General features: G+C 48.0%; 1 protein-coding gene across 1 annotated transcript in view; it reads left to right on the top strand.

The window, feature by feature from the left end:
- CFAP46 (cilia and flagella associated protein 46) overlaps nucleotides 1-22441 on the top strand; it is a 111517-nt gene extending 89076 nt beyond the window's left edge. Inside the window, exons 49-60 of the mRNA XM_074297216.1 lie at nucleotides 324-445; nucleotides 2126-2190; nucleotides 2776-2949; nucleotides 13405-13463; nucleotides 14220-14274; nucleotides 14351-14389; nucleotides 16362-16464; nucleotides 17372-17484; nucleotides 18529-18610; nucleotides 19999-20135; nucleotides 20234-20314; nucleotides 21765-22441. Coding sequence (XP_074153317.1) covers nucleotides 324-445; nucleotides 2126-2190; nucleotides 2776-2949; nucleotides 13405-13463; nucleotides 14220-14274; nucleotides 14351-14389; nucleotides 16362-16464; nucleotides 17372-17484; nucleotides 18529-18610; nucleotides 19999-20135; nucleotides 20234-20314; nucleotides 21765-21901 — 1167 coding nt within the window. The 3' untranslated portion in view covers nucleotides 21902-22441. The remainder of the gene's footprint in view (nucleotides 1-323; nucleotides 446-2125; nucleotides 2191-2775; nucleotides 2950-13404; nucleotides 13464-14219; nucleotides 14275-14350; nucleotides 14390-16361; nucleotides 16465-17371; nucleotides 17485-18528; nucleotides 18611-19998; nucleotides 20136-20233; nucleotides 20315-21764) is intronic.
- Nucleotides 22442-23941: the final 1500 nt, after the last annotated feature.

Below are 23941 nucleotides of genomic sequence, written 5' to 3'. Positions count from 1 at the left end.
AGGTCCTGGCTGGGCTCCTTTGGGCCTCTCACTGTCCCTTGCTGGTCCCCTCACCTCCAAAATTCAGAGTTTGGCCTGGATGCTCCTCGGAAGCGCCTAAAAGAGCCAGGGCGGACTCTTCCCCCTCCCGGGCCACCTCTGCCTGAGGACCGGTGGGCAGCCTTGTCGTGGTGGCCATTGCTGCCCCCTCCGCTGTGTCCATCCTGACTGATGGAAGCAGTCACGAGTGGGAGCATGGCAGCCACACAACATTCTAGAGCGCCTGAAGGTCTGATGAATCATTCTGGAAACCCTGATTAAGTGACATCGTGTTGGACAAACAGGGACAACCAAAAGTGATGAGCCCAGAGGAAGAAAAGCTGACCCAGGATTTCTACAGCATCACAAAGTCCATCGAAGAGTACCTGCAGCCAGTGTCCGCAGCCGTCCACCACTGGGACGTCAGGTACGTCAGGGGCTCCTTTACCTCCACCAGATAGATACACATCTCCTTAAGTTTCCAGGAGCTTCCACAAAGCAGCTCCAAACCACCAGCTTCCTTCAGACAGGTCTGACTTAGTCAAAGACATGTCTTCTCAAGGGGCAGTGTCCAAAGTCTGGTTTGCATTCCTACCATGCTTGGGAAAAACTTCTTTTAAAATTCAGCACTCATACACTGTGGGTAGACCTGTCAACTGCGTCAATCATTCTCCAAAAAAGCAGATTTGGACTTTTGGGGAAAAGGTGATGAAAGCCCTTTATGAGGCATCTACCCCATGAGGCATCTACCCCAAGAGAAGGAAACCTGCCAGGCACACCAAAATGCTCCCTTTGGAAGGGAGCTAAGAACGGGCCCCCTTTGGGACAGTGTTACCGGATGGAAAGGGCCGGAGCCCTGGTGTCAGCGCCGCTGCTCAGTGAGTCAGCCCTCTTCAGTTTTCCAAGCTGTAAGATTCAGGGATTATCTCTATGATGGCGGAAGTCCATCGGAGCACTCAGTCTCTGGTCCCGTCACTGGATATTACAAACACATGTAAAAAGGCAGAAATGGTAAGGACTCCCTTTATGGACCAGAATGGGACGAAATAGTGATCAGTTAGTTCAGTGACCCCAAAAAGGACACAGAAGCAAAAATACTATACATATATGAAATGCTATTATCCTAAGGTATGATATAGGAAATCCTTTGCGATTCGTAGACCAAAGAGCAAATCACAGACGTAATTTTGTGCAAGAAAACGATATTGATAAAGGAATAGGACAGAATTTTCCGGATATAGTTAAAAAGCAGTCCTTGGGGAAAATGCACATTAACAAAAGGGGGTGGGAAGGATTTAGGATTAGATTATGACGGCATTCAAACTGATTATGTGTTTAAAAATGAGAAAGCTAACTGATAAGCAAAGCTGAAATAAGCACAAAAGACACATGAAAAGTCTGAGGAGAAATAAACTGCAAACCAAAAAGCTAAAACAAAAACCCAGAGAGCTGATCGATTAAAACCAAAACCTGCTGCTCTGAAAAGACTAATAAAGTGGGTAAGGCTTCAGCTAATCGGATTAAAAAGAAGAGGGCAGAAAATCAAATCAGTACCTGGTAAAGGAACAAGAGGAAATCCCAGCAAAGCCAGAATAGAGAGGAGGAGCAGGTATTCTACCTCTGTAACAGATCCGAAACCTTCAGACTAGAGGAGGACCTTCAAAAAGAACCATCCAAATGGAAAAAGAACCATCCTCCTTTAAAAGATACTGAAGGGAAAAAGCCTTCCTGGTCCTGAATTCCCTAAGCCTTTCAAAGAACAATCGATGTCAGGGCTTCCCCAATAATGCCCAGAACAGAGAGGGGAAGCATCCTCTCAGAAGCCATTTAGGACAGGGACAGTCCTCGAACCCAAATCAGGGAAAAATAAACACAGAAGGAGATCCTCCCCCTCTCCTTCCCTCCCTCTCCTCCCCCCTCCATCCCACAGGAGCATGAGCATTCAAGAAGGACTCCCATGGATTTCTGGGCTGGGGGGAGAGGGACCTTCCACTGAAGGCTCCTTCAGAGTATGGGCACCCAACACTGCTCACTGTCCTTTTGTGAGACGCACTTATGGAGACTTTCCTTGTCTAACGCATGTCATCACAATGTGCCTTGGTCTTAGAATCCCAACTGAAGTGGTAAAAAAGACAAAAGAAAAGGAACTGAAGCCTCCCTCAATATCACAAGGTAAGGTGGTCATCCATCAGGTGGACGGATATGTGGGGACTGCCCCCTAGGGGCATGGCCCTTTTGGCTTAGCTCTCTGGAGGAAGTTCTTTGCCCAGAGTTTCCTGGCTTTCCATCCCAGAAGTCAGATACTAGGGGGTGAGCTGTGGGGAAGGGTTCTAAAGGGAGGACTCGGGGACAAGTGGGAGGGAACCGGAGGTCCCAGAACTAGGAAAAATGACCTTCCATAGGAGGAAGGAAACAAGTGAAGGGTGGGGTTGTTCCCTCCCCTCCCTGCCCCACAGCCCAAGGCCCCACATAGTGACCAGCATCCAAGGGTTACAGGCCAAGCCAGGCCGTGGGGCCCTCTGTCAGCCCTCCTCCCCTTCAGGGCCCCCTCTGCTTGGCCAAGATTCCCGAGGGCTTGGCTATTTCCCTCCTTAGCTCCTCTATGAGGAGGAAATGGGCAGGGTAAAGGCAGATCTCGCCTGCACAGTCCGGGGGCTTTGTCTTCTGGCTCCCCCGGTGCCCCCCAGGAAGGCCCTGGGGCCGGGACCGGGCACTTGGGTTCTCCAGGCTCTGGGTAGCCAGCCTGTGTCTTCTCAGAGCCCCCCAGCAATCAGGTGGAAGTGCCCGAGTACCTGATCCTCATCGCCGACCGGCTGCTCCTGGAGTTTCCCCTGGAAGCCATCCAGGCCTGGGAAGAGGGGACCATCGGCTCTGTGTCTCGGGACCTCTCCCTGCAGATGCTGGCCAATCGCCTCCACAAGGAGGAGGCAGGTGGGTGGGAGCCCCGCCCCCAGCTTTGGGGAGGGGGAGAGGTCTCCTTCACCTCTAACGTTTCCTAGGTTTTCAAAAAAATGGGGAAAAAACCAGCAACCCCCAGGCCAACCTTGACTTTAGGACAGATCCAGAGTCAGAAGCCTGAGGGCTGAGCACTCTCCGGTGCCTCTGGCAATGCTGGGGGTGTTTTATTAACTACTTTTAGCTATGGAGTCTTGGTGCTGAGAGGTCCAGGGTTGGAGCCAGAATGACCTGAGTTCAAATCCAGACTCAGACCCTAGCTGTGTGACCCTGGACAAGTTATTTAATCCTATTTGCCTCAGTTTCCTCATCTGTACAATGAAGGGAGAAGGGCATGAGGAGTCACAGACGACTAAATAAAAAATGTTCCAGGCGTGAAGAATGCCCAAACTACCAAACAGGTTCCTTGGGGTTTTCCTTGTGGGATTGCTTTCTGAAGGTGCTCGATGGATTCTTTCAATGAGCACCCCCCTCTGTTTGTAGAATATTAGCTTTCCTTTGCCCTCTTCTGGTTTTGATGTTGATTTTCTTCAGTTATCTTTTGTAAGTCTTTATTTCCTTTTCTAGTTGATTAGTTTTTTTTTTCCATAATCTTCTGTTTTTCTTGGGTTGATCTTATTTATTTACTTCTTAGTTTTTCCTCAGTTTAAATAGTTATTTTCTTGAAACAATTTTCCCCTTCCTTTTCCAAACTGTTGACTCTCTCATTTCTTTTCTCATATTTTATTCTACCTCTTTTACTTAGCATTTTGAAGTCTTTTATGAGCAGTTCCAAGAAGCCTCTTTGGGCTTGAGAGCAATTTACCTCACTGAGAGTTGTTCTGTGGACATTCTGTCCTTGTGTGAGTTAGTGTTTTGGTCTGTCCTGTCACCATAGCAGTTTTCTATGGTCAAGGTGCTTTTCTGTTTCTTGCTCATTTTCTTTCCTTTTCTTTTGGTATTTCCTTTTTTTATTTTTTATTTTTTACTTTTTATAGTTGAACTCTGCTCCTGGGGTAAATGAGGTGCTTCCCAAGCTTCCTGTGCAGCTCTGAGCCTTGGTTTTGAGCAGAGGGGCTCCTCATGTTTGCAGGGGTTGCTTTGCCTGCTCTATTCAGGAAACAACCTGGTTTTCCAGAATTTGCCTTCTGAGCTGGGACTGGAAGTTGACCCACTGATTTGCTCCTGTACTGAACCAGGCCTGAGGGTCTTAGTTGCTGATTTGCTCTGATCAAGACCCTCTCACCAGCTTTCCCAGAGTCTTATCTAACCTGGTTGAACACTCTTTTCATCCCAGTAAGGCTGACCTTTCTTGAAGTTTTTTCAGTCTATCTTGAGGTGGAGAATAGTTTCATTCTATCACATTCTATTCAGAGTCTCGATTTCATGTGATTTTTGAGGGAAATTAGGAGAGCCTCGAGCAGCTTCCTGACTTTCCTCCATCATCTAGCTCTACCTCTGGAACTCCATATTAGTAATTTTCTATAAAATGACTCAAATTTAAAAAAAAAAAGAAAGAAAAAAGTAGAAAAATAGTATGCTTCTGTCTGTATTCAGTCAATATCATTTCTTTCTTTGGAGGTGGAGAGTACACTTCATCATTTGTCCTCTGGAAATGTCTTGGAATCATTGTATTCCTAAGAAGAGCTAGGTCATTCACAGTTTTTTCTTTTTTTAAGAGTAAGATCACATTCCAGTCTTCCCCAGTCTTTCTTTTGAGCTACCTAATTGCTGATCTCAATCTTAAACATATAGTATGCATTTCCATGTAAACGGCATGAACAATTTGCCCATGTTTTAAGTTCTTTGAAACTGAGCTTTGATATTGGCTCCTACATGTTAAATTTTTGATTGAGTTCATGTTTGGTTGAAAGAAAAGCCCAAAAAATCTGCAAAATTGTTTAATGTCCATTTTTTCATTCAGTATTGCAGGTAGTTTTGCTGGATGTATTTTTCTTTTTTTATTAATTTTATAATTATAACATTTTTGACAGTACATGTACATAGGTAATTTTTTACAATATTATCCCTTGTACTCCCTTCTGTCCCGAATTTTCCCTTCCTTCCCTCCACCCCCTCCAGTGGATGGCAGGCATCCCCATACATATTAAATATGTTATAGTATATCCTAGATACAATATATATGTGCAGAACCAAATTTTGTTGTTGTTGTTGTTGTTGTTGTTGCAAAGGAAGAATTGGATTCGGAAGGTAAAAATAACCTGGGAAGAAAAACAAAAAATGCAAACAGTTTACACTCATTTCCCAGTGTTTCTTCTCTGGGTGTAACTGATTCCGTCCATCATTGATCAATTGGAATTGGATTAGATCTTCTCTATGTTGATGCTGGATATGTTTTTGACCACAAGCCTAGTTCTTTTGATTGCTGGTGTATGATTCCAGAACTCGTGTTCTTTTATTGTGGTTACTGATAAATTCTGTGCACCCTAATTGTAGCTCCAGTGTATTTGAACTTTTTTCTTGTTTCTTGCAAAATTTTTTCTTTGATCTGGGATTTTAAAAATTTGGCAAGAATATTCCTATGTGTTTTCCACAAAGGCTCTCTTTGAGATGATGATCAGTGGGGAGTTTTTTCTATTTCCATTTTTCTCTCATGGTCTGTCACTCCAGGAAAATTTCTTTGATTATTTCTTGCATTATTGTGTTTAGGTTCTTTTTTATCATAGTTTTCAGACAGCTCATTTATTCTATATTTTTCTTCTTAATCTGTTTTTTTGTAAGATGTTTCACATTCTATCCTATTTTTTTTTCTTTTTGCTGAGGCAATTGGGGTTAAGTGACTTGCCCAGGGTCACACAGCTACAAAGTGTTAAGTGTCTGAAGTCAAATTTGAACTCAGGTCCTCCTGACTTCAGGGCTGGTGCTCTATCCACTGCACCATCTAGCTGTCCCTATTTTTTCATTATTCATATTCTATTTTGTTATTTCTTGGTCTCTTATAGCTTCACTGGTTTCCCTTTGCCAATTCTAATTTCCGTGGTTACTTTTGTCTTTAATCCTCCGACTCTGTATCTCCTTTTCTAGTTGATTAACTTTTTTTATAATCTTCTGTTTTTCTTGGATGGATCTTATTTATTTATTTCTTAGTTTTTCCTCACTATCTCTCATGATTTTTACAAATTTTTTTAGTTCTATAAATTCTAGGCAAGAAGCCATTTAGCATCACTCTTTGGGGTAGAAGAAGCCTTTTTTTTACTTCACTGTATTCTGCTGAAGATGAACCCCGGTTTTCCCTATTCCCATAGTAACTTTCTGTGGTTGGTTTTGTTCTCCTTTGCTGATTCATTTTTTTTTTAAATAAGAAGCATTAGTGTAAGCACCTTTAATCATGGGGTAAGGAAATGAGGACTCTGCCTTCACTTCAGCTCTTCCCTCTGATCTGGAACTCCAAACCAAGAGCTCCCCTCTCCTGCAAGTATCCACATTCAGCAGAGTCCCTGACCCCCTACTTCTGCACTTCCCATGTGCTGACTCTTTCCCACCCAGGAAAGCTGGGCCTGGCGTTCCTAGACAGCAGAACTTCCCTCAGTCTGCTGGAACTCAGACCCCGACTCCTTGCTGTCTGGGAGGTGAAAGTTTCTGTGGTTCCTGCTGAGGCCCCACCCAAACCCAGCATTCCCCAGGGGTCCCCACTTGGAGTTTCAGAGTAGTTATCCTGGAGGTATTTGCACTTTACACCAGTTAATCCCTGGCCTGGAGGTCTGTTTGGGGTTGTGGGTCTTCTTGGGGTTGTATCAAGAGATTCCCTGTTCTATCTCAAGTTTTCTTGATTTTTCTCCAGTCTATGTTCACCCTAAGGCACAATTTTGTTCTGTGAAGAAAATCTGAAGAGCTTGGAATTTACCAACTTTCTCCACCATTTTCTCAGAATCCTCCCCCTGAACTATCTTCTTCACCAAGAATCTGAGCCCATTTGAATTGGTTGTGCTTTTCTTGTTGTTTGTAATATTTTCTCCTTAATCTGGAATTTTTCTGAAATTTGGCTATGACATTCCTGTAGATTTTCATCCTAAACTGTCTTCCACGTGGTGACCAATATATTTTTTTGCTATTTCTACTTTCCCTTCTTGTTCTAAAACATTGGAGAAGTTTTTCTTTAGTTATTTCTTGTATTATTCAGGGAGCCTGATAATTCTTATGTTTTTTCTAATCGATCTGTTCTCCAGATCAGTTGTTTTTCTTATGTTGCTATTTTTAATTTTTTATTTATTTTGTTTTATTGCTTCTTGGTCTCTTAAAACAGTGGCTTCCCCTTGCCCAATTCTAGTTTTCAAGGAGTTGTTTTCTTAAGATTCTGGATCTCTGGGATTTTCTCTTCATGATCTGCTTCGTTTTCTTGTATTGTTCTTGTGTTTAAATTTTTTTCCCTAAATCTCTTTTCTTTTATTTCTAAAATCTTTTTGAGTTCTTCTGAACATTTTTTGAACAGATGACTATTTGATATGACTTTTGGAGATTGGGGAGTGTCCTCTGAAGATAAATCCTGGACTTCTCTATTTCCATTGTAACTCTCTATGGTTGGTTTCTTTCTCCTTTACCTGTTTTTTAAGCAGGTTGTTATCATAATCATTGATAGTCTTAGTGTGTATAGGGTGGTATCTCTAACCTCAGGTTCTTCTTTTAATTTTTGAACTTTGTTATGGATCCAGCTATCTTTCCTCCTTCAAGTCATAGGGTTCTCCCTCTGCCCCACCCTTCCTACCAACAATGATGGAAATGCCCTTGCTCCCTGAAGATCCTCCAGTGACTATAACTTCAGTTCTCCTCTTTGTCCTGGAACTAAAACCAAGAACCTTTGCTGGTTCCTTCTTGCCAGGGATTACGTCTTGAAAGCACAGTTGTGTCTATTGTCCCTAAGCAGCAAAGATTCCCTCAGTCTTTTCCCATTCACTTGCCTGACACCCAGACAATGTCCATGAGATGACAATTCCTATGGCTGAGACTGAGGCTACCTTTAAACCAGCTGCTCTCAGGGCCCATGCACTTGCTGATTCAGCAAAGATAGCCTGGAGGTGTTTACACTTGACTCAGGCTAAACCTCTATCTTCTCTGCCTGTCCCTAAGAGGCTTATTTTTGCTGCTCTAAATTCACCCTTGTGAAGGTCTGGGCTAGCTCCTCTGAAGGGCTCAGAATAAGTCCTGCCCCACATTGAGCGCCAAAATATAAAGGTCCTGTTGTCTCTTCAATTATGATCCTTCTCTGGAAGGAAATTTCTTTTCTGTAAAATATTTTCCTCTGTGAGCAGGTTTCTTGGGAAGCTTCTAGAGCCTCCAGCCAGACTCTCTCCTTCCAGACTACTGTCCCAACTCTCTACCAGACTAGCCTCTCTCCTTGCCTCTTATGCTAGCAGAGACTGGGCTAGTGAGAACTCAACGAGGCCTGCAGGAAATACTTCAACCAATGAACTTGCTCCTCTTAAAGGTGCAAACTCTTTTAAACATGTAAACTCTCCCCCAGAAGTCCAAAGGTGCAAACTCCTTTCAAAGGCCTGAACCAAAGTTGTGAATTCTGAGCTAGAGAATTGCCCAGACAACCTGAGTTATCACCTTGTAATCCTAACATACCCTGAAGCAATATTTTGTCATGTTGGTAAAGGAAATCTGGCAAGCTTGGAATTTTCTGACCTACTCTACCATCTTCCTATATTTTTTATTTCATTTTCAAATTTTCTCCCTCCCTCCTTCCCCTCCCACTCCCTTATAATAGTAAGAGTTCAATATAGGTTATATATGTGCAATCATGTAAAACATTCCTATATTAGTCGTGTTTTATATTTTCTATACTTATGTCAAATGGAATTTATCCCTTGCTATTGGACTTTATTGGTAATATATAGAAACGCTGGGTTTATGTGGGTTTATTTTATATCCTGCAACTTTGCTAAAGTTGTTAACAATTTAAATTAGTTTTTTAGTTGATTTTCTAGGATTCTTTAAGTATACCTCATATTATCTGCAAAGAGTAATAGTTTTTCCTGTTCTAATTCCTTCAATTTCTTTTTCTTCTCTTTTTACTATAGGTAACATTTTTAGTACATTATTGAATAATAGTGGCTATAATGGGCATCCTTGCTTTACCTATGATCTTATTAGGAAGACTTCTAGCTTATCCCCATAACAGATAATGGTTGTTGATGGTCTTATATAGATATTATACATAATTTTATTTTTTTCCAGTATTCTTTTTTATTAATTTCATAATTATAATTTTGACAGTACATATGCATGAGTAATTTTTTAACAACATTATCCCTTGTATTCATTTTTCCAAATTTTCCCCTCCCTCCCTCCCTCTACTCCCTCCCCAGATGAAAGCTTTATTTATCCCTATGATCTCTAATGTTTAATTGGAATAAATGTTATGTTTTATCAAAAGCATGATTGGTTTTGTTATTGATATAGTCAATTATGTTGCTAATTTTCCTAGTATTGAAGTAGCTCAGCATTCCTGGTATAAATCCCACCTGGTCATGATATGATCTTTGTGATATATTACTGTTAACTCCTTGCTAGTATTTTATTTAAATTTTTTGCATCAATATTCATCAGGGAAATTTTCTAATTTAGATATTCACATCATATTTGCATCATAAAAGAATTTGGAGGGCTTTGTTCTTCACCTATTCTTCTAAATAGTTTAAACAGTATTGAAATTTTCTTCTTAAGCAGTTCATTGATAGTTTAATTTCTTTTTCAAAGATGGAGTGATTTAACTGTTCTTTTTTTGTTTTCTGTTTATCCATGTAATTTGTGTGTGTGTGTGTGTGTGTGTGTGTGTGTGTGTGTAAATATCTAGTGATTTTGCTTAGTTTGTTGATTTTTTTGGCATATAATTGGTCAAAACATGTCTTAATGGTTGCTTTTATTTCCTGTTCATTGGTGATGAATTCACCCTATAAATTTTTGGTACTTTAAATTTTTGATCCTGGAAGTTGGCTTTTCTTTATTTTTTCTTATTTTTCCCCATAAAACCAGCTTCTAATTTTATCTATTAGCTCAATAGTTTTCTTCTTTCAATTGTATGTTTCACTTTTGATTCTCAGAATTTTGAATTTGGTGATTAATTGGGATTTTTAATTTGCTCTTTTTCTAATTTTTTTAGTTGCACACTTAATTCATTGATCTGCTCTTTCTCTATTGATGTAAAAATGTAAATAAATAACTTTTCCTTCTAAGTATTGCTTTGGCTACATCCCCTAACTTTTGGTGTGTTGTTTCATTATTGTCATTCTCTTTAATGAAATTACTGATTTGTCCTTTGACCCAGTTATTTTTTAGGATTCAGTTATTTAGTTTCCAATTAATTTTTCATCTTTCTTTCCCTGCCTTTTATTGAATGTAATTATTATAGTATTATGATTTGGAAAGGATGCATTTAATATTTTCTGCCCTTGAGGGAATTAAATGAAGTAATGTATAATCAATTTTTGTGTGTGTGCCACAGAGAAAAAGGTATATTCTTTTCTATCCCCATTCTATCCCCATTCAGTGGTCTGTAATATCTAACATTTCTAAAATTCTATTCTCCTTTTTAACTTCTTTCTTCTTTATTTTGTGGTTAGGTTTATCTAATTTTCATATAGGAAAGTTGAAGTCCTCCACTAGTATAGTTTTGCTGTTCCCTCTTATAACTCACTTAACTTCTCTAAGAGTATGAATGCTATACCACCTGATGTGTGTGTGTGTGTGTGTGTGTGTGTGTGTGTGTGTGTGTGTGTGTGTGTGTGTAGTGCTTATATTACTTCATTATTTCTGGTACCTTTTAGCAAAATGTAGTTTCCTTCCTTATCTCTTAATTAAATGTATTTTTGATCTAAGATCATGATTTCTATTCATACTTTTCTCACCTATTGCTGAAGCATAATAGATTGTTCCAGCCCCTGGCCTTAATTCTGTGTGTGTCTCTGCTTCATGTGTGTTTCTTGTACATCATAATATATTCTGCTTTTACTCTAATCTGTGTGTGTCTGTTTCTTATAAACAACATATTGTAGGATTCTGGTTTTAAATCTACTCTTGTTATCCACTTCTATTTTATGGGAGAGTTCATCCCATTCACATTCACATTTATGATTTCTGTGTATTTTCCCTCCAACCTAATTTTTTCTGTTTATTCTTCTATCTCTCCTTTCATCTTTTTACTCCTCACCAGTGTTTTCTCCCTGTTCCGTGCCTTTATTCAATTCTCTGTTCTCCTATTTCCCTGTAGGGTAAAATAGATTTCTATACCCAACTGGTTGTGTACATTCTTCCCTTTCTGAAATGATTTCCATGAGTTAGGTTCAAATGATGCCCACCACACATCCTTCTGCTCCATTGTAATAGGTTTTTTTTCACCCTTTCATGTGGAATAATTTCTCCCATTCTGCCTCTTCCTTCCTTCTGTTTCCACTGCAATTCTCTTTTTCAAAAACTATTTTTCACATTTAAAAAATTGAGTTCCAAATGCTCTCCCTCCATCCTTCTCTCCTCCTGTCCCATTAAGAAGGCAAACAATTTATTATAGTTTATACATGTGCAGTCATACAAAACATATTTCCATGTTAGTCATATAAAAGAAAATATAAAAAAATAATGTTATGAAAAAGTATGCTTTGATCTGCATTCAGACTATCAGTTCTTTCTCTGGAAATGAACAGCATTTTTCATTATAGCATAGGAAAATATCTTAAATATTATATCTATAATATATATTGTAATAATATATGATCATAACATAATGTAATATGTAATATAATCATAATGAACATCTTAAACTAAGATAAGATCAATATAGATCCATGATCCAGATAGAAGGGGAGATACATAAGTGAGAAGAACATGGAACATATCAGATATATGGATAGAATTTATGAATAAATAAGAGATATGGAGCAGTCAGATGTAACATGGATAATTTTGATTATATTAAATTTAAAAGTTTTTATACAAATAAAACCATTGTAGCAAGATTAGAAGGAAAACAGAAAATTAGGGGGAAATCTTTATAGACAGTTTCTCAGATAAGGCCTCATGTCACATATAGAGAACCAGCAAAATCTATAAGAATGTAAGTCCCTAGTGGCCAATTCCCCAGTGGTCAAAAGATATAGAAATCAGTGTTTTTTTAATTAGAAAGCTATCGGACACCTTGCAGATCCCAAATAAAATGAATTCATCGAGGAAGCCCCCTGGGCACTGGCTGAGCCCCAGGAATCCAAATCTGTAACAGAGAATGATGCAGCCAAAACAGACTGCCTGGGAGAATGCAAGCTCCTGGGGACAGGGTCCTCTTGAGTCCATTACATAGCCATCCTGCCCTGCCCTCAAGGGCATTGTGGGGGCTGGATGACCAGAATCCACAAGGTCCTTGATTCCCTGGTCCCATGAGGGGAGAACAGGCCTTGGCACCAGCTCCAGAAGCAAAGAGCAGAGCTGTCCCAAAAGGGAATGGACCTGGCCCCGTAGGTGAGGTCAGATGCTTCCTGGGTCAATGACCTTCCCTTCCCTGATCTGCTCCAGGATGCCCAGCAGGACTCTGACTCTGTCCTCTAGGCTCTGCTGAAGTTCAGTATAGAGAATTATGCCTAGAGACCCACTTTGACTGGGGGAAGAGGAAAAGGGCTGGGAAGAGATGTGAGGATGGGGGAGGACTTCCCCTGTTGTGCTCAATAATACACAGAGGGAAGCAAGGAAACTGCCTCCTGGGGGAGAAGATGGTGGCCTCCAAGTCTAGGTCTGAACTGTCCTAGAGTCATAGCGATGGCTGGCACGGGCTTTGTCACCTCCAGTCCCCTCATGCTCCTCCTGAGAGAAGGGGAAAAGACCGAAGCCACACCCCCAGCACTGGAGGTGACAGTTCAAGCCCAGGTTCCCATTCTACAGGGCCTGGAATTCTTTACTGAGCAGTTGTCTGCAAGCAGGGCAGGGTGATTCAGGGGTTACCTAGTTTGACCTGGACCAAACTGAGAAGGGCCCATCCCTGCCTGGGGTCGTTGGAAGGGCTTCATCATGTAGGACAAGTGCTGGAATAGGGGGTGGGGTGGGCACTGAAGGCTTTCACGGGGATCAGAGCTTAGCCTCAATGTATCTGACCCCAGGGCAGGAGCAGGGGCGCTGGGAGGCGGGTTTAGATGGAGCCCAGCACCAGGAAACCCTCCCTGGCAGAGCTGCCCCCCTCGGCCTCCAGGGAGTCTGCTGGGGAAGGGAGTCCCCTTCCGAGGACATTCTCCTTCCCAGCCTGGGATGACCATTTGTCAGGGGTGGCCTGGAAGGGATTCCTGGACCGTGTGGGCCAGAGAGATGAATCACGAGGCTCCTTGGAACCCTGGCTGTTAGAGGCCGCCAGCTTTGGGCCCGCCTCTTCCGGGCACACCCCCTCCCTATCCCTCCACTCATCTGCTCAAGTCTCAGATTTACAGCCCTTCCCCATTTGGTGTTTTTTCTCCACAGAAGTTGTCAAGAAAGAGGGTAAAGGTGGCAAGGCTAAAACTAAAAAGTACAGCAAGAGGGTAAGAAACAAGGGGCTCTGAAGAGGGGGGGCAGATGAGCCTGGGGGCGGGGCTTTGGGGAGGGGGGCAGAAGAACGGGGCTCTTGATGTTATTGGACTTCAGAGCTGAAGGACCCACAGTAGCAGCTGCTGCTTTAGACCGCCTGCACACAGCGCTGTCCAAGGTGCTGAACCTCCCATCTCTGGCCATGGCCTGCCTCAAGGTCCCTAGCTCGGGCCAGAACAGGACCTGGGGCGGGGCAGGTGTTTGGGGGGAGGAGGTGAACTCAGAGGCTAGAGAGGCGCAAGATGGGCCTTGCTTGGGCCGCTTTCTATCTGCAGACACTCGGGAGATCCTTGGCTCCCAGGCCAGAGCTCTCTGACCTGATACTGGGTCCTCTCAGTAGTCTCTGAATGGGGCCTCGGATCCCCTGGGCTCTCCCAAAGAGGAGTTGGGAGGGAAAGCCTGGGGGGCACGTAGGCAACGGCCAAGTCCCGGCCTCCCCACTTTGTGGCACTCACTGAAGGTGTCTGGGTCTCGGGGCTCAGAGCTCCTCCTCTGAGTGACAGGGATGGGTCTGTCTGGGTGGGTGTTCTACCGAGCAGCCACGCTCATTTTCAGAGCGAGACCCTGTTAACTCCTGTTCCAGTCCCGACTGTGCTCTTGAGCTCTGCACTTGGGCAGTGGGGGCCTGGTTCTTGCGGGGCGGGGGGTGCAGGGAGCATTGATGTTCCCTGTGTGTGCCAGCATAACTAACAGCTCCTCCCTGGTTGCAGACGAGCCGGCTCATGCCAGCCAACTGTATTCCTGTGGAATCCATCAATCTGAAATGTATCCTTTTGACGTGTGCCCACTGGACAGAGACCGCCGCCCACATGGCCTCTGTTTCCCTTAACTGGAAACCCAGATGTCGTGGACCCATTTGAGGAAGCAAAAGCCAAAATAGGTAAACCGGTTAATGCACCTCTTTGTTCTTGCTGTTTGGTCTGTTTCCCAAATCCTGTATGGGCTTGGACCCATGAGAGGGACAGTCAGGAGAGACTGAGGCAGAGACAGACATAGAGAGAAAGGAGAGACAGAAAAAGGGAGCAGGAAAGAGATAGAGAAAGAGACAGACAGAGATTCAGATACAAAGGGAAGAGACAAACAAGAGACAAAGAATGAGACAGAGAAAAAGGGAGGGGAAAGAGAGAAACAGACACAAAGAGAGATTCAGATAAAATGGAGAGAACGAGAGGCAGAAACAGAGAGGTGGGGGGGGGGCAATAAGAGACAGATACAACACACAGAGAATGAGATTTTCCTGGGGCACAAAAAGCAAGCCTGAGGTATCAGATGCTAGCCTCCCAGAAGTCCAGGCTTACACAGTGTCAGCACCAGCCTTGGGGTGGACACTGCCCAGAGGGCACACGGCCATGCTCACAGTGGTTCAGTTGACACTGTGGAATGAATGAGTGAGTGAATGACAAGCCTGATAGTAACTAGAATGCCGGAGTGCAAAGCTGAGAGGTCACCTTGTTTGAATTCTCTCTCTTGAGACATGAACCCTGAGGTGGCCGGCGGCAATGTTGGAGCCGAGCTCAGGCCTGGCCCAGAGCTGGCCCCTGTCCCGCTCCCACCTCTCTGGGAGATCTGCCCCCCAGCAGTGACCACGGAGGTGCCTCGGCCCAGCTCAGTAAAGCTGCATCCTGATGCCAGGGCAGACTTAGGACAGGAGACCCGGGGCTCCATGAGTCCCTCGGCCCCACCCCGCTCAGGAGGCCCCGGTGTGGGCTCAGCGCTTAAATGTCAGTCACCCGTCTTAAAAAGCGCCGACAAGACCTTGGATCATCCTCTGAGTGATTGCCTGGCATCAATTAAGCAAATTAAAGAGGCCCCATTTCTTACCCATGTGTCCTTGATAAATGGGGCCGAGATTGGCAGGTTTTATCAGCACAGGAAAGATTCTCTGCGCGGGTGATTGATGGTGGCAGCGAGGAGAGCGAGCCGGACGCTCTGTCCTTAGTCCTCCCAGGCGGACAGTGGCGCTGAGTGACGGAGAGGAGATAAATGACCCTCTGCCGGAGATTAAAACCTTGAGGTGGCCTTTGGCCGGGCAGCTCAAGGCTGAGGCTCCGTGGCTGGCGAGCCATTTTTCAGCCCTGTCCCACTCTTCACGGCCCCCTTTGGGGTTTTCTGGGCAGATCCGCTGGAGGGGTTGGCCACTTCCTTCTCCAGCTCATTTTACAGATAAAGAAATCTAGGCCAGCAGGGTGAGAGCTGGGAAGGGTCCGTGGACAGATCTGAGCTCATGGGGATGAACTTCCTGCACCCAGGCCTGGCACTCCGGGCACCGTGGCACTCCTGGCTGCTCTGGTCAAGACTGGGCTTCTTCCCCCTGGGCCTTGGGCACAGTGCCCTGTGCAGGTAGAAGGCATGGTCAGCTAACGTGTGTCGGAAGTCTCCAAGGTGGCAGGCTGAGACTCGGTGCCAGGCTCTGGGTTCAAATCTAGCTCTTCTACTTACTGCCTAAGTGCCCTTGCCTTTTCTTTGCCTCAGAGAGCATCCCAGCTGACCTTCACAGTTCACTTTCCTGGGCTGACTTGTGGCCGTGCACTGAGAAGGGGGGACAGTGGGGAGGAGAGGCTGCTCGTGGCCGTGGGCAGGGCTTCCCAGGCAAGCACCAATGCTCCCCAAGCCTTGTCTCCCAGCTGAAGGACGGAGACAGGCAGCTCAGGAGGCTTCGTGCCATCTTGGGACGCTTCCCAGATCAGATCTGCAGCCTTTAAGATTCACCGTCACCTCACTGTAAATGATAAAATCATGACCTCACCCTAAAGTGATTATAAAATCAGCGGAGGGATTGCAAGCGTGCTGCCCCGGCCGGCCCACATGCGGCTCCTGGGCTTTCTCCCCATATGATAAATGTCTCATTGCAGAGAACTTCACACCCATCTTCAAAGTGCACGAGATCCTGGAGAAGTACCGGGACGCCTTCCCCGGCCGCTGGTCCGGGTTCCTGGGAAGGAAGAACTTTCCGAGGTGGGCGACCCGAGCTCGCCTTCCTTTTTGGTTCTGTCAGGGAGTGCCTTGGTTCAGTGCTGGAGGTCCCATTCTGAGAGGGGGAGGAGGAGGGGTGGAAGAGGAAGAGGAGGAGGAGGAGGAAGAGGAGGAGGAGGAGGAGGAGGGGGGAGGAGGAGAAGAAGGAGGAAGAGGAGGAGGAGGAGGAGGAGGAGGAGGAGGAGGAGGAGGAGGAGGGGGAGGAGGAGGAGGGGGAAAGGAGGAAGAGAAGAAAAGGGAGGAGGAGGAGCCCCTGATCCGGCAGAGATCTGCTCATCCAGGGAAGCAGGAGCAGGAAGGGCAGCTCCTGGCCTGTGGGAAGTGGAGAAGGGGCTAGAGCCTCCCGGTGTCACCCAGTGCTTGGGACCACAGCAGCAGAACTGGGGCACCCGCTATGCGGGGGGAGGGTCAGCCTCCAGGATGCCCTGCCCCACATCAGAGGGTGGCACAGAACACGGCTTCGGGGGAGGGGCTGTCAGGGCCAATCTAGAGACGGCTTCAGGGCGTTCCCCCTCCCTCCTCCACAAAGAGACTCCTGCCTGCGGCACTGCCTAACCCTGGGCAGCCCTAGCCGGGTGACACTCTTCGGGAGCCCCAGAGGCCCCAGGGACCAGGGCTCATTTTTGGTCCCTTCCTCCTCGCTGCCAAGAGCCTCCAAGCGCCCCAACCCCCCCAGCTCCTGGGTGAACAGAGACACGCCAGGGGGGCAGGAGAGCCCAAAAGCGGGGCGGTAGGGGCTGTGGCCAGGAGAGCTGGGGTTCAGAGGGACGTTAGAGCCCCACGCCGGCCCGGGGTCAGGGCCGCGCCTGTGCCGAGCCCCCCCCGGGCAGACGGGCCCCTCCTCCAGGGTGAGAGACCCTCTGACAGGGTCCTCCTCCCTCTCCTCCAGCCAAGCAGACTGGGAGCAGAGCTTGAGCTCCTGCAGCGGCTTTTTCTTCTATGGGATGGAGAACTTGCTGTCTCACGTGCTCATCGACAGTCTGATCACCATGAACCTGCAAGGTGGGGGGCGGGGGAGAGGAGGCCGGCCAGCAGAAAGGGAGGAGGGTCTGGGGGAAGAGAAGGGGAGGGGGACCCACCGGGGGAGCAAGGGGGGCAGATCTACCATGTGGGGCTGGGAGAAAGGGCAAAGACCCAGGTGGGGGGAGGGACAGCAAGGTAGGAAGGGACTATTGCAGGCAGAAATCAAGGTGGGGGAGAGGATCTGGGGCAGGGGGCCCAGCACCGAGTGTCTCCTGCTCTAAGCCAGTCCAGGGGCTAGAGCACCATGAGATCCTGGGCTGGTGTCCCCTCCCCTTCCCTGGGCAGCTGGTCTACACTGGCTGCCCCGACTTCCGCCCCCCCACTGGTTCCTGGCTTCCATCCCCCACTCAGCTGAAGGCGGAAAACCCCCCCCATCTTCTGGCTCTCCTTGCAGTCCCTCCTCCCCTCAGTGTTCCCGGCCTGCCCTCCCTCCTGCACCCCCAACCTCTAACAGTGTTTCTGGTGGTGGAGCCCCGGCTCCCTCCCCTCCTCACGCAGACACGGCCCCAGATCCAGGAGCTTCCCGAGCCCGGCCCTCGCAGGGCCCAACACCGGCCTTGCCACAGAGCGGGCACACAGCGCGGGCCGGGCGGGCCGGGCGGGCCCCTTAAGTCAGACAGGGACACTCACTGAGCCTCCCAGGCTTCTCCCTCCCCCCGCCCCAAGGGGTGCTGAGGGACCTTCTGCTTCCCCCTGATTGCCCCCCCCCCAGCAGACCCTCAGTGCTTCCCCAGGGCCTGCCCCCTCCCGGCCGGACTCCGCCCCTCTACCACCATCCAGGCCGTGGCTCAGCTCACAGGCTCCCTGGCCTGTCACTGAAACCCTGCCCAAGGGCCGCCCTCGGCCAGGAGCCTTCCCACCTTCCTTCTCCTCTTCCTCCACCTGAGGACTTCGTGGTGGGCTGGCTCAGAGAAGCTCTTCGGAAGGGTCAGGAGTGAGGCCCCCGAAAGGGAGGCCCTCAATGGAGGTAAGGCCGGGCCGCGGAAGGAGCCCTGAAGAGGCCGGGTTCTGCCTGTGTTTCAGATTGCCAGATAATGTTCCTCCTGAACTTGATGCACACGGCCTACAGCCTCCAGAGGCGGGCCAAGTTCGATGAAATCCAGAGGTGGGCCGCCCCTCCCCCCTCCGCCGCTGTACGGGGCGTCCCAATGGGAGGCAGGGCGGGTCGAGGGCACCGGGCGTCTGAGGGCACGGAGGAGACCGGGAACCCCAGAAGGGTGAGGAGGAGAAGCCTTGCAGGCCTGGGACACTAATGGGCTGGACCAGTGTGGGGGCTGGGGCAGGTTGCTCAGGAAACAGGCTGGGGGGGCAGGGGTGGGCTGCAAGGGTATGTGCAGTGGGCACGTGATGGCCGCCATGCTGGACGACTGGGCGCAAGCACTTGCTCTCCAAAGTGGCGGGGGACTGGGCTGTGTGTGAGGAGGCTGTGTGTGGGGAGGCTGTTAAGAGTGTGAGGAGGCTGCATGTGGGGAGGCTGAGAGAGTGTACAGCTGGTCGGTGGCTGTGAGGCCGGATGACCAGGGCATGGACCAGCCCTTGCCCCGCCCCAGACCAGGACGCCTGAGTGACCAGCACTCTGTGAGCCAAGCCCAGCTGCCACCCGCTCCCTGGGGCCCCTGCCGCAGCTCCCGGCCGTTTGCCCCCTGGATTTCCCGACCCGGTTCTCTCAGCAATTCTTCCCCCATCTGGCCAGATGCCACCCCCCCGTCCCCTGTGGCGCCATCCGCCTTGCCCTTCTCCCTGCCATGCTCGGTCCCGGTACCATTCTCCCTCTGAACTCAGCTCCCAGTCAGCGGTCCTGCCCTGAGCTCCCTCCCAGACTCCACTGGGACTGAGGAAGCGGCCATGCCGGGTCCAGCTCCTTGCACTTTGCCCCTCCCCTGGTTATCTCCACCCTGCAGGGCTGTAACCTGGGCCCTCATCACTTCCCACCCAGGCCATCCCAAAGGTCTCCCACAGGTCTGACCCCATCGTCCCCCCCCCAATCCGTGGGGACAGATGGAAGCCAAAGCTGGCTCCCTGACTCTTCCAGTCTGCTCCCTGCTCTGGGCTGGACCCTCTTCCCCAGCTGCTCCATCTCCAGACTCCAGCTCATTCTCGTGGCCCCTTCAGGACCTCCCAGCTTTGCTCCACGGGGCCCTCTTTGGTCCCTCCTCTCCCAGCCTGCTTGTCATCTCCCCAACAGTCTCCAGTTCACGTTTCCACGTCCTTGTCCCTGGCCGCTTGTTTGTGAGCCATGAACCCCTTTCACTGCCAGCACTCAGCACCTTGCCGGACATGTGGTGGGTGCTGGATAAAGGCTGGTGGCCGACCACTGGGCAGGAAGGCCGGGGCACATCTCCGGCCCTTCTCCCAGACCCTGGCTGTCCCAAGAGTGGGAGCTGGAGCCGACACATGGCCTCCGGGAGCTCATTGGGCAGGGCCTGGGGGCCTTGAGGAAAAGGAGCTGGGCCCACCTGCCTCCCATTCTGGGGGACGCTGTCATTCTTTCAGGCCTTCCCAGCTCCTGCTGCACAAGCCTGTGGACACCGTCATTCTGCTGAGTCTGGTGGGGGTCCGCTGCGTGATGAGCAACCAGTGGCCCACCATTCTGTTCTGCAACTCCCGGAGGGTGGACCTCCTGTGTGAGGGTGAGTGAGATGCCTAAGGGCCGGCCGGCCACCCCCTCCACCTTTCCCGGGGGCTTCCAGCCCTTTGCTGACCACTCACGGGCATGATACTTCTTTAGGCATGATCAGGTTGGGGAAGTCAAATGGGAAAGCCGTCTTCCACATCATGAAGTCCAACTTCAGTGAACTGTCCAAAAAGGGTGAGTGGGGAAAAGTAATAATAACAAAATCAAAAAGGGTGAGGGGGAAAAATAATAGTAACAAAATCAAAAAGGGTGAGGGGGAAAAATAATAGTAACAAAATCAAAAAGGGAGAGTGGGGAAAAGTAATAATAACAAAATCAAAAAGGGTGAGTGGGGAAAAGTAATAATAACAAAATCAAAAAGGGTGAGGGGGAAAAATAATAGTAACAAAATCAAAAAGGGTGAGTGGGAAAAGTAATAATAACAAAATCAAAAAGGGTGAGGGGGAAAAATAATAGTAACAAAATCAAAAAGGGTGAGTGGGGAAAAGTAATAATAATAAAATCAAAAAGGGTGAGGGGGAAAAATAATAGTAACAAAATCAAAAAGGGAGAGTGGGGAAAAGTAATAGTAACAAAATCAAGGTTAAGTGGGGGAAAGTAATAACAAAATCAAGGGAGAATGGGGAAAAGTAATAGTAACAAAATCAAGGTTAAGTGGGGAAAAGTAATAACAAAATCAAGGGAGAGTGGGGAAAAGTAATAGTAACAAAATCAGAAAGTGAATGGGAAAAAGTAATAGTAACAAAATCAAAAAGGGAGAGTGGGGAAAAGTAATAGTAACAAAATCAAGGTTAAGTGGGGGAAAGTAATAACAAAATCAAGGGAGAGTGGAGAAAAGTAATAGTAACAAAATCAAGGTTAAGTGGGGAAAGTAATAACAAAATCTGAGTGGGGAAAAGTAATAGTAACAAAATCAAGGTTAAGTGGGGAAAAGTAATAACAAAATCAAGGGAGAGTGGGGAAAAGTAATAGTAACAAAATCAGAAAGTGAATGGGAAAAAGTAATAGTAACAAAATCAAAAAGGGAGAGTGGGGAAAAGTAATAGTAACAAAATCAAGGTTAAGGGGGGGAAAGTAATAACAAAATCAAGGGAGAGTGGGGAAAAGTAATAGTAACAAAATCAAGGTTAAGTGGGGAAAAGTAATAGTAACAAAATCAGAAAGTGAATGGGAAAAAGTAATAGTAACAAAATCAAGGGTGAGTGGGGAAAAGTAATAACAAAATCAAAAAGGGAGAGTGGGGAAAAGTAATAGTAACAAAATCAGAAAGTGAATGGGAAAAAGTAATAGTAACAAAATCAAAAAGGGAGAGTGGGGAAAAGTAATAGTAACAAAATCAAGGTTAAGTGGGGAAAAGTAATAGTAACAAAATCAAGATTAAGTGGGGAAAAGTAATAGTAACAAAATCAAGGGAGAGTGGGGAAAAGTAATAACAAAATCAAAAAGGGAGAGTGGGGAAAAGTAATAGTAACAAAATCAGAAAGTGAATGGGAAAAAGTAATAGTAACAAAATCAAAAAGGGAGAGTGGGGAAAAATAATAGTAACAAAATCAAGGGTGAGAACATGAGACTTTGAGCATCCTTGAAGCTGAACAGAGGCTGCTCCCGGTTTCCCCCTCTGCAGAAGAAGTTTCCAGAACTTCTGGAGATAAAGGCATGGACCGCAGCCCCGTGGCGCTCTCCAGTCTGATCCCTTTTGTGCCCCCACGCTCAAATTACAACTTTGTGCTCTTCGGACTTCCAAACCTCTTCATCATCTGAGCCCGCCCTGACGCCAGAGGCCCAGGCCCGGTCTGTGGCTCCATGACGGCCCCCTGGGACATGGGATCCAGCTGCCCCATCTTCGCCTCTCCCTTCTTGGAACCAGCAGGGACGGCCCCTTCCCTAAGCCAGCTGCTTCTGCTTCCACAAGCTGCCCATGGGGTCTGGCTCCAGTGCCAGCCTTTGGGGCTTCTGTCTTTTTGCCCTCCCTGCTCATGCAGCCATCGAACCTCCAGTGTGCCCGTGTGCGCTCCTGCTGTGGCCCCAGCTGCAATGCAATGGGCGCCTGGGGATTGAGGGGGCAGTCACCCCAGCCCAGGCTGAGGTAGGAGGGAGGGGTGCAGAGGGAAGAGGACCCTTTAAGGAAAGCAGAGGGCCTTGGGCTGGGATCTCGGGGCACAGAGGGAAGGTGGCCATTATGCCCGAGCCTTTGCTGGACTGAGCCCCCAGGCTTCTGCACAGTCCCCCATTCTTATGCTTTTCATCCGGTCACTGGGTTTTTGAGCACCCCAGAAATAAAGGCCCTTATGGATCATCGAAGGTTCTTTCTCAGGACATTGTGCTGCTTATTCTGTGTTTATGGCACAAAAGGTTAAATAAGGGGGGCTGCTCTTGCAGTGTGGAGGGCACTAGACAGAGCCCCAAAAGACAAGAGTCCTCTCAGCCCACGTGAAGCCCCAATCACCGGGTGCCACGGTGCCACGTGCTCAGTCAGTGAACATTAAGACTATGTGCTGGGCACTGAGCAAGCTCCATCCCTGCCCTCCCAGAGCTCACAATCCGGGGCCTTTTCTGTGTCCAACCTCATTGACATGAGTCCGGAGATAGGGGGGATGGGTGGGGACATCCCCATCTCCCAGGTGGCTCAAGTGCAAGGCCTGTCACCACAGAGCCCAAAAGCTGCCAAGGGCTTCCACCCTCTGCAGCCTCTCTCCTCAATTCCACCCTCTGCAGCCTCTCTCAATTCCATCCCCTGCAGCCTCAATTCCACCCCCTGCAGCTTCTCTCAATCCCACCCCCCTGCAGCCTCTCTCCTCAATTCCACCCCCTGCAGCTTCTCTCCTCAATTCCACCCCCCTGCAGCCTCTCTCCTCAATTCCACCCCCCCCTGCAGCCTCTCTCTTCAATTTCACCTGTACAGCCTCTCTCCTCAATTCCACCCTCTGCAGCCTCTCTCCTCAATTTCACCCCCTGCAGCCTCTCCTCAATTTCGCCCCTGCAGCATCTCTCCTCAATTCCACCCCCTGCAGCCTCTCTCCTCAATTTCACCTGCAGCCTCTCTCCTCAATTTCACCTGCAGCCTCTCTCCTCAATTCCACCCCCTGCAGCCTCTCCAATTTCACCTGCAGCCTCTCTCCTCAATTCCACCCCCTCCAGCCTCTCTCCTCAATTTCACCTGCAGCCTCTCTCCTCAATTTCGCCCCTGCAGCCTCTCTCCTCAATTCCACCCCCTGCAGCCTCTCTCCTCAATTTCACCTGCAGCCTCTCTCCTCAATTCCACCCCCTGCAGCCTCTCCAATTTCACCTGCAGCCTCTCTCCTCAATTCCACCCCCTCCAGCCTCTCTCCTCAATTTCACCTGCAGCCTCTCTCCTCAATTTCACCTGCAGCCTCTCTTCTCAATTCCACCCCCTGCAGCCTCTCTCCTCAATTCCACCCCCTGCAGCTTCTCTCCTCAATTCCACCCCCCTGCAGCCTCTCTCCTCAATTCCACCCCCCCCTGCAGTCTCTCTCTTCAATTTCACCTGTGCAGCCTCTCTCCTCAATTCCACCCTCTGCAGCCTCTCTCCTCAATTCCACCCCCTGCAGCCTCTCTCCTCAATTCCACCCTCTGCAGCCTCTCTCCTCAATTCCACCCTCTGCAGCCTCTCTCCTCAATTTCACCCCCTGCAGCCTCTCTCCTCAATTTCGCCCCTGCAGCATCTCTCCTCAATTTCACCCCCTGCAGCCTCTCTCCTCAATTCCACCCCCTCCAGCCTCTCTCCTCAATTTCACCTGCAGCCTCTCTCCTCAATTTCGCCCCTGCAGCCTCTCTCCTCAA

Source organism: Sminthopsis crassicaudata, chromosome 2 (genome assembly GCF_048593235.1).
Source record: "Sminthopsis crassicaudata isolate SCR6 chromosome 2, ASM4859323v1, whole genome shotgun sequence".
NCBI lineage: Eukaryota > Metazoa > Chordata > Mammalia > Dasyuromorphia > Dasyuridae > Sminthopsis > Sminthopsis crassicaudata.
Note: the sequence above shows the minus strand (reverse complement) of the source record. Positions and strands in the feature narration are given on the sequence as shown.